Source organism: Anabas testudineus, chromosome 1 (assembly GCF_900324465.2).
Source record: "Anabas testudineus chromosome 1, fAnaTes1.2, whole genome shotgun sequence".
In the NCBI taxonomy this organism is placed as follows: domain Eukaryota; kingdom Metazoa; phylum Chordata; class Actinopteri; order Anabantiformes; family Anabantidae; genus Anabas; species Anabas testudineus.
The window spans coordinates 2,918,157-2,930,163 of NC_046610.1; the positions used below are offsets into that span (position 1 = coordinate 2,918,157).

A 12,007-nucleotide genomic window follows, 5' to 3' on the forward strand; every position below is an offset into this window, starting at 1 on the left:
TACTGCGAAACACGAAGGAGGCTTGGTCATGTTCTGGGGCTGCTTTGCTCCATCTTTACTTTAAAGTTTTTCTCCATTGGCTTCGAAAGATGGCTGGCTTTGTAGCTCACTCGATAAATGACTTGTAAATTAATACTTTTATTATTCAGTAACTGAAATGTGTCCACTTAAAAAAACTATGATGGAAATATCACCAATATCTGTTTTTCTATTGTCTTTGTTTAATAATATATAAATGATGCACACATTTATTGTCTCAAGGTAATTTTGAACAATTTGCAGCTTTTGCATGAAATAATTTAAATCTTCTATTTGATTTATAAATAGCTCTGAATTACTTTTGCGTTATGTTGCTGACCTCTAAAAGAGGGGGGACATCACATTAAGCTCAATAATGCTGCAGTGTTTCTATTTTTTTATTTATTTTCAGTTTTAATGAGCCACAATTGTCAAAATAAAAAAAAGACCCCTTACAACAAATTTTCAACATTAGTGTTTAGTCGTGTTTTACTCGTTGTGCCAGGTAATGTGTAGAAAAAGGGAAGTATGTATTTTAACATTCTCAATTCTGAATTCTGTTAACGGAGAACAATGAAAATTATCTTTAGAAAAAGCATGAAAATAGAATCGCTCAGCGATGTGACTGATCTACTTCCTCAGCTAATATGTTTTAGTGTCACTGAAGTGACGGACAAATAAGAAGCTATGAGTCCAACAGCAGCAAGTGGATTCTTCTTCTTCCTTCTTTCTGTGTCAGGTACTGTATCTCTACATTTACCTTCACTGTATTAAAAAAGAGACGAATGGGATCAAATGTAGGATTTATAAATATCTGATTAAAGTCAGTTTGTTGTGCTGTATTCTGTAGTAAGTGAATGAGAATTTTCGACATGCGGCTGAAACATACAGCTAATCAGAGTGGAGCACGTCCATGTGATAGTTCATTTAACCTTTACAGTTACTTATCTACTGACTTCTCTGGTTTCTCTGAACAGTTTAAATGAATGTGTCTTTATGGTTTTAACTTAACCCAGCAACAACCTGACTACAGAGACACAAGTCTAGGAAAAGAAAATAAAAGAAACCAATGAAAAACACGACCACCTTAAAGTTCAGGGGTGATTAGATTGATGCATGAGCATTAACTTTTTTGTGACAACTAAATATCAACTGATGTTAACTTTAACTGTGGTTTCTGCTGTGCTCTGTGTTACAGTGGTGCAGGGTCAGAATGTCTGGGGAGTAACTTACACTTCTACTAGGATCTGTGCTGTAGAAGGATCAACAGTGGACATACACTGCTCCTACACATACCCACATTCAATGAACAGACACGTTATTAATGTTCAGAAAACATTATGGTTTACTAAAGGGGATGACTATACACCTGTGGATCTGAGAACAGACTCAGACTACACAGGTCGTGTGACGTATCAGTGTGTTGACAAAGCCTGTACTCTGAAGATAACAGACCTGAGACAGAGAGACTCAGCTGTGTACAAGTTCAGGTTTATAACAAACCAAGCAGGAGGAAGATTTACTGGTTCACCTGGAGTCACTTTGTCTGTCACAGGTAACATCTTCATTAAAAACCTTTGAATGAAAAAAAAAAAGGTTAGTTTGAAAAAACAACATGACTAATGTATTGAAAAACTGTATTTTTTACATGCATTTTAAGTCACTGTTGTTTCTCCACATGTTCAGATCTCCAGGTTCAGGTGATCAGATCTACTGTCCAACAGGATTCTACTTGGGCAGAGATGAGGTGTCAAAGCACTTGTTCACCTTATCATACTACCTACATCTGGTACAAGAACGAACAGGAAATTCAAAGAAGAACATCTCCTTCTTTTTACATGTCCATTATTCCTGCAGACAGAGTTTCCTGTGCTGTAAAAGGACATGAGAAGTTCCCCTCTCCTTCAGTGTGTGAGTTAACAATGTTATTGTCCTGTTGTTGATTAAATAATAATACATTTTATTTGATAATTGACACCAAACCTGCTTGTACGAACAAGGATCCATATAAAATACGTTCAAATGTGAAAACATGTTAAATTTAAATATTAAATGTTCATGTTTTTTCCTTCAGATCCTCCAAATCTTCCCTCTGTGTCAGTGAGTCCCTCTGAGATAGTGGAGGGTAGTTCAGTGACTCTGACCTGTAGCAGTGATGCTAACCCAGCAGCTAATTACACCTGGTACAAGGAGAATGAAGAGTCACCAAAAGCTTCAGGACAGATCTTCACCATCACTGACATCAGAGCTGAACACAGTGGGAATTATTACTGTGAAGTTCAGAACAGTTTAGGACGTCATACCAACACTTTACATCTGACTGTTTTGGGAGGTAAGTTATTCACTTATTCTATTTACTGCTCTAGAAATGGACGTGATGTTGAAAAAGACCAATGATTTCAGACAGACTGTTTTTATCTGTAGCTGTGTTCAGAAAGGAGCCTCCATCTTATTCCACATGACTGACACAGACTGATGAACTGGATCACCTCATCAACTGATTCATCAATCTGATCTTAATGTTTAGGTTTAATATTGACTAACTGTTTATTTCCAGATAAATCAGTAATTATAACGAACAGGATCAGGTTGACTGTTGTGGTCGTGATGCAAATTCTTCAGATTCTTCTCCTGAGTTTGTGGATGAGGTAAAACAGTGTTTCTTGTTGTTCTTTCACTTTATTATATAATTTCTTTGTTTTATTGTCATAAAATAAACTTTGTTAAACTTTTTATTGTTTTATTTTTGGAAATAATCCAGGAAGGAGAAAACTCTGATTTTAAAATGTGAACTGAATCAACCTGGAGAGACAGTAGAGGTGAGAGGCTTCATTAACATGTCATGTGGTTAATTCATTTATAATTAATTAACAGATGACAAAGTGAAGAGACAGAAAATACAAATGGTAATTAAAAGACCCAGAACAAATTCCAAGAAGATTAGTGGTAAAATCCAGGGTCAAGGGCCATTGGAGTCAGATCACACCATCAGTCTCAGTTTAAGCCAAAGTGGACTTAATATAAGACGACCGAGGAGGACTCCACTGAAGAAATCAAAAAATAAAAAAATAAATAGAACACGCATTTAGACAAACCACAAAGTTTCTGGGAGAATGTTCTTTAGGCCGATCAGACAAAACTAGAACTTTTGGCGAGTCACATAAGCCGTATGTTCACAAAAATGAGGCATACAAAGAAAAGTACACTGTAACTACTGTGAAACACGGAGGAGGCTTGGTCATGTTCTGGGGCTGCTTTGCTCCATCAGGGTTTCTTAAATCTGTGCAGGGTTCAATGAAATCTCAAGACTTTTAAGGCATCCTGGAGCAAAACTTGCTGCTTGATGTCAGAAAGCTTGGTCTTTGTCACAGGTCATGGTCCTCCAACAGGGTCATAACATAACCACAGCTAAGAATGACTGAGAACAAATCATTAGACTATTTTGAAGTGGCCTTTTATGAGATCTGATCTAATTCCTATTGAACATCTGTGAAAAGAACTGAAACATGACATTTGGAGAAGGCACCTTTTAAACCTGAGACAGTTGGCACAGTTTGCTTGTGAGGAGTTGCACAAAACAACTGTCGACAGGTGCAGAAGTCTCTCTGTGAAATTTAAATTGCTTAATTGCAGTAATTGTCTCTAAAGGTTGTATTGAGTTAAGGGTGCCATCATTTTTGTCCTAGACAGTTTCATTAGTTAGTTTTTTTTTTACTTCTCTTAAACCACAATTCAAAAGCAATGTCTGAATTTCATGAGTAAATTACTTATGTCAGTTTCAAGTTATTTCACTGACCTTTGTGGGTTTTCCATTTTTTAACAGAAGGGTACCAACACCTTTGTCCATGTCTGTTAATTATAATGTCAGGATTTTCTTTGTTTTAAAATTTAATTTAATATATGTTGACATTTCATGAATCAATTTAGTCTGATGTTTTCATTTCTCTCCATCAGTCAGATTCTCATCCTGATTATCAGAACATTTCCGTCACTGCATCACAGACAGGCGACACAGAGGAGCAGGAAGACCTGGTTTAAAGTCCGACCAGTTTTTAACTTCCTGCATAGAAGCAATGGAGGAAACAGGACAAAACAGGTTATTAATGAATAAACTCATTAGACTGACCACCTAACAACCCATTTAGGGTCAGGTGAAAGTGAAATGACTAAATCTGTACTTTAGAAAAAAAAAAGACTGTGTTCTTGTACCTGTTCATCCACTTTGATGTTATCATACCATCATCTGTTCATCAGTAGGCCTACAGTGCCTTAGTAGTTTATTATCTTCAGCTGCAGTGTAATCTGGTTGAATACATGCGTCTGGTTAAGTTTAGGCACAAAAGTGAGAAGGTTAGGTTCAGGAAAACATTGGTTTTACTCATTGTACTAATGAATGTGATGTCTGGTGTATTTCAGCACCATCAGTTTTATCTTTCTTTATGTAAAATGAGAGGAGAAATTGTCTTTTAGTAGAAAAGTAATGTGAGTCGCATGGTGAAGCTGGTCAGTTTGAGCAGGAGGGGCAGAGCATGTCAGAAGAGGAACCTGGGTAAAAATCTGGGGACATCTGCTGGTCAAACAGAGAAACTACTGACTGTAAATAACTTTTAGATTTTATTTGTGTGATGTGATGATCACCTGCAGCAGCAGGGACATTGGTCCAGTGTTTAATGTGACATTAACTTCAGAAATGCTGCTGCTGTTTTTATTTTTTTATCTTATTTTGGTTAAAAGTTAAAATAGATTGTTGCAGTTGGAGCTGTTTTCACGGTGGTAGTTTTACTGGTGGATGTTAATGTGCGATAGGAGGAATAATAATTTAATAAATAAATTATTAATATATTTTAACATCTCCTAAAGATTATGTTGCTAAACACCTAAACTGCCATCACAAATACCTTTTGTGGGGAACGTTCTATGTTAAAATAATCATATGTTATATGTTTTTTTTCCTCATATTTTCCATAACTTACTGTTTTTCTACAAGAGGGAACCATGTTTTCATGTCGTATTTTCAACAGTTGATGTTAGTATAAAGTTCTTCTTTACTAAGAAAATTTTTTCCTGACCTGTCGGTTTCTGTTGCTGTTTATATAAACTAATTTGTATGCATTTATACATTTTTTTATTCATCACAGCTGGTTTTATTTAGAGTAAAGTGTCAGTTGTCAGTAATATTCCTGTATGTGAATCATTTCTACTTCATTACAATAGTTTCTATTCCTCTTTTCTATCATTTTTTTTAAAGAACTTCTTCTTTTCAAATTTGCTTTTAGTTAGTTTTCTTTCTTTACTTTCACCTTTTTTGATTTGTTTCTTTAAATATCTTGTACAAGTTTTATGTTTATGTTAGAGCACATTATTACATTTGAAACAGCAGAGTTTTTCTCTGGTCGTTTCATATGGTCTCTCTGTTACTACGATGCCATAGAAATCTCTCTTATATAAAGAAGTTCCCATCTGACTCAGACAGTTGGTCTATTTTTAAGAACTTGTCATCAGTGTTTTCGCTTCTAGCTGTGAAATGCTGGGAAATGTTATCAAGCCAACTTCTTTTACATTGCAGATGGTACTTGTACACATCATTTCCTTTGTTACCAGATGTTTTAACTCTGAAATCACATAGTTACGAACCCCTGCCAGTCTACAGGTAAGAGAGGGACTGCAAAGCCTCAAGAAATAATGGGAAACACCTGGTTCTCACCTGATCCAAGATCCAATTGGTTCAGGTGCTGGATCAACAACAGGACGTTTTAACGAAACACAGTCCTGTGATTTACTTTGAAACGTTTTGAGTGAATCAGTCATTAACTGATCAATGTTTTACATTTATAGTTTAATCAGTAAAATGACATGATGACTGGGTTTCTTTATAATTTTAACACGTTTCATGGCAAATATTTGAATCACATGAAGGTTAAACTATAAACTCAGCATCGAGTAGACTGAAGCAGTAACTAAATCAGAAGAAACTACTCGATCAAAACAGGTCCATCAAGACGCACGGCAGGGGGCCTCGAAGTGCGGGTGAGTGTCTTCAAATACACAGGTGAGTGCGTTTGCTGCCCCCTGATTGGTGATGGTAGCAGCACCGGTCCAATCAGGAGAGGAGGGCGGGCAGAGATGAAGTCTCCATGTCAGACGCATGAGGAGGAGAGGACGAGGCGCAGCGCGCATTCAGGAAGACTGGGGAGTGAAGTGGAGCAAGAGGAGGAGATGAAGACAACCAGGAAGCGCTGCAGAGACCAACCACGGCAAAGACAGGCGGGAGTAGAGAAGTCAGGGCAGTAAAACAGACATCAGACAGAAAAATACTGAGACAAAACAACCGGGAGAGCGAGGGAGGAAAAGGCGCACAGAGACACAGCTATGACTTCAACAGCAGCAGCAATAAGTGGACTGATCACCCTTCTTCTCACTTCTCCAGGTCCTGTATGACTGTTTACACTGTAGGTTAGAGCAGTTGAACATTAGTAATTAAATCTATAAGAGTAGAATGGGTTGAAATCGTTTTATTATTTCCCCTCATAGATGCACTAAATGTCTTTTTTGAAAAGAAGTGTATTGGTCTCTGTCTGACTAACATCTGGCAGAGAATGGGGGAGTCTCGGTTACAGAACACCCAGATCCACCCGATCATGACGACCGGTTATTCTTTACTATCACTTTGTAAAGATCAATTTACCAAATGCATCTGAATTGATTTCTCCAGCCTCGGGTTTAGTGGTTCTACTGCTCCACCCTGAAATTCAGATGCATTTGGAAACGAGTGCAGTGATAAATATTCACACAGTAACAAAGAAAAGTAGTAGTTTTCAAAAAATGGTTCAGATTTACTAAACTAACTAAAATAAGTCTGTTTCCTGAAATAGTGAGTATGATAATGTTTGTTGTTACAGTTGTGCAGAGCCAGAATGGTTGGTGGGTGACTTACAGAAAACCTACTGAGATCTGTGCTTTAAAAGGATCAACAGTGACCATAAGCTGCACCTATGGATACCCATCCACAGTTTCATCCACTGTAGTAACAGTAGAGAAAACGCTGTGGTTTACAAAAGAGAGTAATAACGTTCATGTGGACTTGAGAAGTGACCCAGATTATTCAGATCGTGTGGAGTATCAGCGTGAAAACAAAGCCTCTGACCATCAGAGACCTGAGAGAGACGGATTCAGCTACGTACAAGTTCAGGTTCATAACAAACTTGGAACATGGGAGATATGTTGGAGAACCTGGAGTCACTTTGTCTGTTACAGGTAACATTTAAATCTGAAGAAGTATTCAGAGTGTGTTTGTGTGTACTGATACTGACAGTTCAGTCTAAAATGAAGACGTCTGTTCTTTATTCACATCCACAGACCTCCAGGTGCAGGTGATCACATCAACCTACAGGCGTTCAGAGCTCAGGTGTTTGAACAGATGTTCTCTACCTGATCGTTTTACCTACATCTGGTACAAGAATGGACAAAACATTCAGGGACAAACATCTAATACTTATTCAGGATACTTTGTGGATACAGACAGAGTTTCCTGTGCTGTAAGAGGACAGGAGTTGTTCCCTTCTCCTTCAGTGTGTGAGTTTACTCCACTAACAACATTAACACCAACTACTCATAACTAATGTGCTGCAGGTGTCTTGAAAAAAGTATTTAGATCCATCACATGGTAAAAAATACCATGTCGCGTTATATACAGTATGATATTATTATAATACATTATACTACATGTTCAACAATGTAGAAATAGTATTTAACTACAGTGACAGGTTATGATGGAGCTAATTTATTTCTGATGTGTTACAGCTTTTACCTGGGGAGTAACTTACACTTCTACTAAGATCTGTGGCTCCAAAGGATCAACAGTGGTCATACACTGCTCCTACAGATACCCATCCAGAGTGAATAACGTTGACACAAGAGTGACAGACAGATTCTGGTTTGTTAATAATGAACCTTTGGATCTAAAAGAAGATTCTGATTATTCAGGTCGTGTGGAGGATCAGTGTAATGGAAACAGCTGCACTCTGACCATCAGAGACCTGAGAGAGACGGATTCAGCTGAGTACAAGTTCAGGTTCATAACAAACCATGAATCTGGGAGATACACTGGTTCACCAGGAGTCGTGTTATCTGTCTCAGGTAACACTGCGACTGAAAATTTGTGTTTGTTCTTTTATTTATTTGTACACATTGGATGTTTCCTCTTTTTATTGACATTGTAAATCAGTCATGGGCAATAGAAGTTGGCGATTTTGACAAAAGAATGTCAGAAAAATACCTCATTAATGTTAAAGTGAAAACAGGTTTCTAAAAAGTAATGTAAAAATATATAAGTGAAATCAGTGTTTGAATTAATATTCACCCCTTTTAAAATGACCGACCTAATCCAACAGAGGTCCAGATATTAGGTGCTAGTAGTCCCACACTTAGTTAAAATATGGCTTAGGAGAAGATTTGTTTAACACCAAGACTATGTCTCGAAGCATACAGGGAAAGCTACACAGAAATGGTTTAACAACCACAAGGTGAATGTTCTGGAGTGGCAGAGTCAAAACCCAGACCTCAATCCAATACAGAATTTGTGGATGGACTTGAAAAGGGCTGTTCACACTTGATACTCGCGCATCCTGACAGAGCTTGAGGTATTTCGCAAAGAAGAAGGGCAGAAAATTCCAGTGTCCAGATGTGGAAACACTAATTTCTCCTCACATATTTTTGTTTAATTGACATTACTTTGTAGAATCCTGTTTTCACTTTGACATTATTGAGTTATTTTTCTGAATCTTTTTTGTCAAAATCACCAACTTTTATTGCCCGTAATTGATTTATAATGTCAATAAAAGGATGTCACATCTAATGGGGTGAATACTTTATAGGAACTGTATACCAGCAGTTGATTCTAAAGTGAAATTTCAAATCATCATCCTCAGATCCACAGCTCCAGGTAGATGTGAGGAAATCAACAGTGGACCAGTTTTCTACCTGGACAGAACTGACATGTCACAGCAACTGTCAACTGTCCGATCCTCATTCTTACATCTGGTACAAGAATGGAGAGAAAGTTGAAAGAGAAAGAAAAGAATATTATATCCTAGATGGATTTGATCCTTCAGACAGATATTACTGCACCATTGAAGTTTTAGGATATGAGCGTTTCCGTTCTCCTCCAGTGTGTGAGTTTGCTCCTCTTTGTTTCACTAGAATAAAATAATCTGGCACCAAGTTTGAACCAAATAGTTTAGAATAAATCAGACTGGTTAATAGCAACATGGAGTCGTCACAGCAATTATTAATAAAAAAGAAACGTAACACCTAAATACATTAGAACAATTAGAAAGTTTAGCTGTTGGCCTCTGTCTCTTGGTCCATGTAAAACAATGAGGACCGGGGACAGATGCAGGATCAGAATTCTGGACACAAACATGTTCTGTGAGATAAACAGATAAACAGTTGAACAATTAATAAAAAATCAATTTATATTTTTATCATACATTAATAATATTGTGTTTTCCCTTCTCTTCCAGATCGTCCAAATCTTCCCTCTGTGTCAGTGAGTCCCTCTGAGATAGTGGAGGGTAGTTCAGTGACTCTGACCTGTAGCAGTGACCCAGCAGCTAAATACACCTGGTACAAGAGTGACACACATCTTAAATCCATCCATGAAGAACCACAGTTTGTCTTCAGATCCATCAAATCCTCTGACTCTGGACAATATTATTGTGAAGCTGGAAACAAGCTGGGGAAGATTAGATCTGAGCCTGTCTCTATTGATGTGAAATGTGAGTAAAACAAAGCAAATATAAACAATTTTTCCTACAGATTTAAAACCAGTTATATGCATACTTACAGTCTTCTGACATTTCACCATCCGGAGTCTTTAAACATTTTTATTGTCTCTTTTGTTTCACACCAAATAAACAAAGACTGATTTATTTTATCTCCACTTTTCATAGTTTATTTTTTCTGCAATATGGAGTCATGTTTGATTTACTCTGACTTTTTGTTTACAAAAATGAATAGTTATAAGTTTCATATTAAAGTAAAAGTTCCACAGTGAAAACTCATTTAATTTAACATTAAATGTTCATGTTTTCTCCTCCAGATCGTCCAAATCTTCCCTCTGTGTCAGTGAGTCCCTCTGAGATAGTGGAGGGTAGTTCAGTGACTCTGACCTGTAGCAGTGATGCTAACCCAGCAGCTAATTATACCTGGTACAAGGAGAATGAAGAGTCACCAAAAGCTTCAGGACAGATCTTCACCATCACTGACATCAGAGCTGAACACAGTGGGATTTATTACTGTGAAGTTCAGAACAGTTTAGGACGTCATAACAACACTTTACATCTGACTGTTTTGGGAGGTAAGTTATTCACTTATTCTATTTACTGCTCTAGAAATGGACGTGATGTTGAAAAAGACCAATGATTTCAGACAGACTGTCTTTATCTGTAGCTGTGTTCAGGAAGGAGCCTCCATCTTATTCCACATGACTGACACAGACTGATGAACTGGATCACCTCATCAACTGATTCATCAATCTGATCTTAATGTTTAGGTTTAATATTGACTAACTGTTTATTTCCAGATAAATCAGTAATTATAACGAACAGGATCAGGTTGACTGTTGTGGTTGTGATGTTGATTTTTCTGATTCTACTCCTGAGTCTGTGGATGAGGTAAAACAAAAAAATCCCTGTCTTTTTTGTTGTAGTTTGTCTTTATTATCTCAAGATTTCCAGTTTTTCAGTTATGAATAATTTTTTTTTACTTTATATTGTTTTGATATTCGAAATAATCCAGGAACAAGAAAACTTTGACCTCAAAATGTAAACTGAATGAACCTGGAGAGACAATAGAGGTGAGAGGCTTCATTAATATATAAGGTGCTTAATTCATTTATAATGCACTGAAACCCGTTTTATCATCAACATCAAGTCATTAAGTTCAATGTAAAGAAAAAGAGGAATTTGTACCACTGTACCAATGTATTTGTCCTTTATGCATCACAATCTTAGCAACATTTTAGTTGTAAATGTTTTTTAATACATGTGGAAATATCATGAATAAGATCGATTTAGTCTGATGTTTTCATTTCTCTCCATCAGTCAGATTCTCATCCTGATTATCAGAACATTTCAGCCCTGAAGTCCGTCACTGCAGCACAGACAAACGACACAGAGGAGCAGGAAGACCTGGTTTAAAGTCCAACCAGTTTTTAACTTCCTGCATAGAAGCAATGGAGGAAACAGGTTAAAAGATTTCCACGCAAGATGGTCTTGTGTGTCCTAGAGGACTGGAACAGCTTCTGTTGGAATGATCAATTAGGGGGACCGGGGTGTAACATATGTTTGTATTTCCTTTTACTAGGAACAGAAACCTGTGCTAATGATTTCATAACAATTTAGCCAGTTTTATCTTTGTTCTCTTTTCACAACATGCAAAATATCAACACAAATAACACAATTGGACGTCTCTCACTTCAAAGTCCTTGTTTTGTCACTTGTTCATCCACTCTCACTTTAAATTACTTCAGCTAATGGCGGTCTGGCATCTGTAATATTCACTTTCGCTGCAAAAATATACATTTCTGACTTGAGTTAAATAAATCTACTAGATTTGTTGAAATTATATCAGTGACTGAGTTGTTGCAGTTTGAACCGTTGTTTTAATTTAATAACATTTAATTTTATTTCTATAGCCCCAAATCACAACAGAAGTTATCTCAAGGCAATTTACAGTGTAAGGTTTAAATACTTACATGAGGAATATAATTGTATAAATTATATAGAAAATCCAGCAATCCCATTTGAGCAAGCTTTAGGCAACAGAGGAGAGGAAAAACTCCCTTGAGAGGAAGAAACCTCCAGCAGAACAAGGCTCATAGTGGGCGGCCATCTGCCTCGACCGGTTGGGGTGAGTGGAAAGAGAAGAGAGAAAGAACAGCAGGCAACAAAAACAACAACAAGCAGCAAGAACATTTTATACAATTTTA

At 37.0% G+C, this 12,007-nt stretch overlaps 1 protein-coding gene across 1 annotated transcript; it reads left to right on the forward strand.

The window, feature by feature from the left end:
- Nucleotides 1–1,445: 1,445 nt before the first annotated feature.
- On the forward strand, nucleotides 1,446–11,736 carry LOC113161777 (B-cell receptor CD22-like; the record flags this gene model as incomplete). Its single annotated transcript, XM_026359578.1, has 9 exons — nucleotides 1,446–1,573; nucleotides 1,705–1,718; nucleotides 1,876–1,929; nucleotides 2,093–2,181; nucleotides 9,623–9,794; nucleotides 10,118–10,375; nucleotides 10,601–10,691; nucleotides 10,816–10,873; nucleotides 11,121–11,736. Coding segments are annotated over 9 exons (960 nt in total), but the record flags the coding sequence as incomplete, so codon positions are not given.
- Nucleotides 11,737–12,007: the final 271 nt, after the last annotated feature.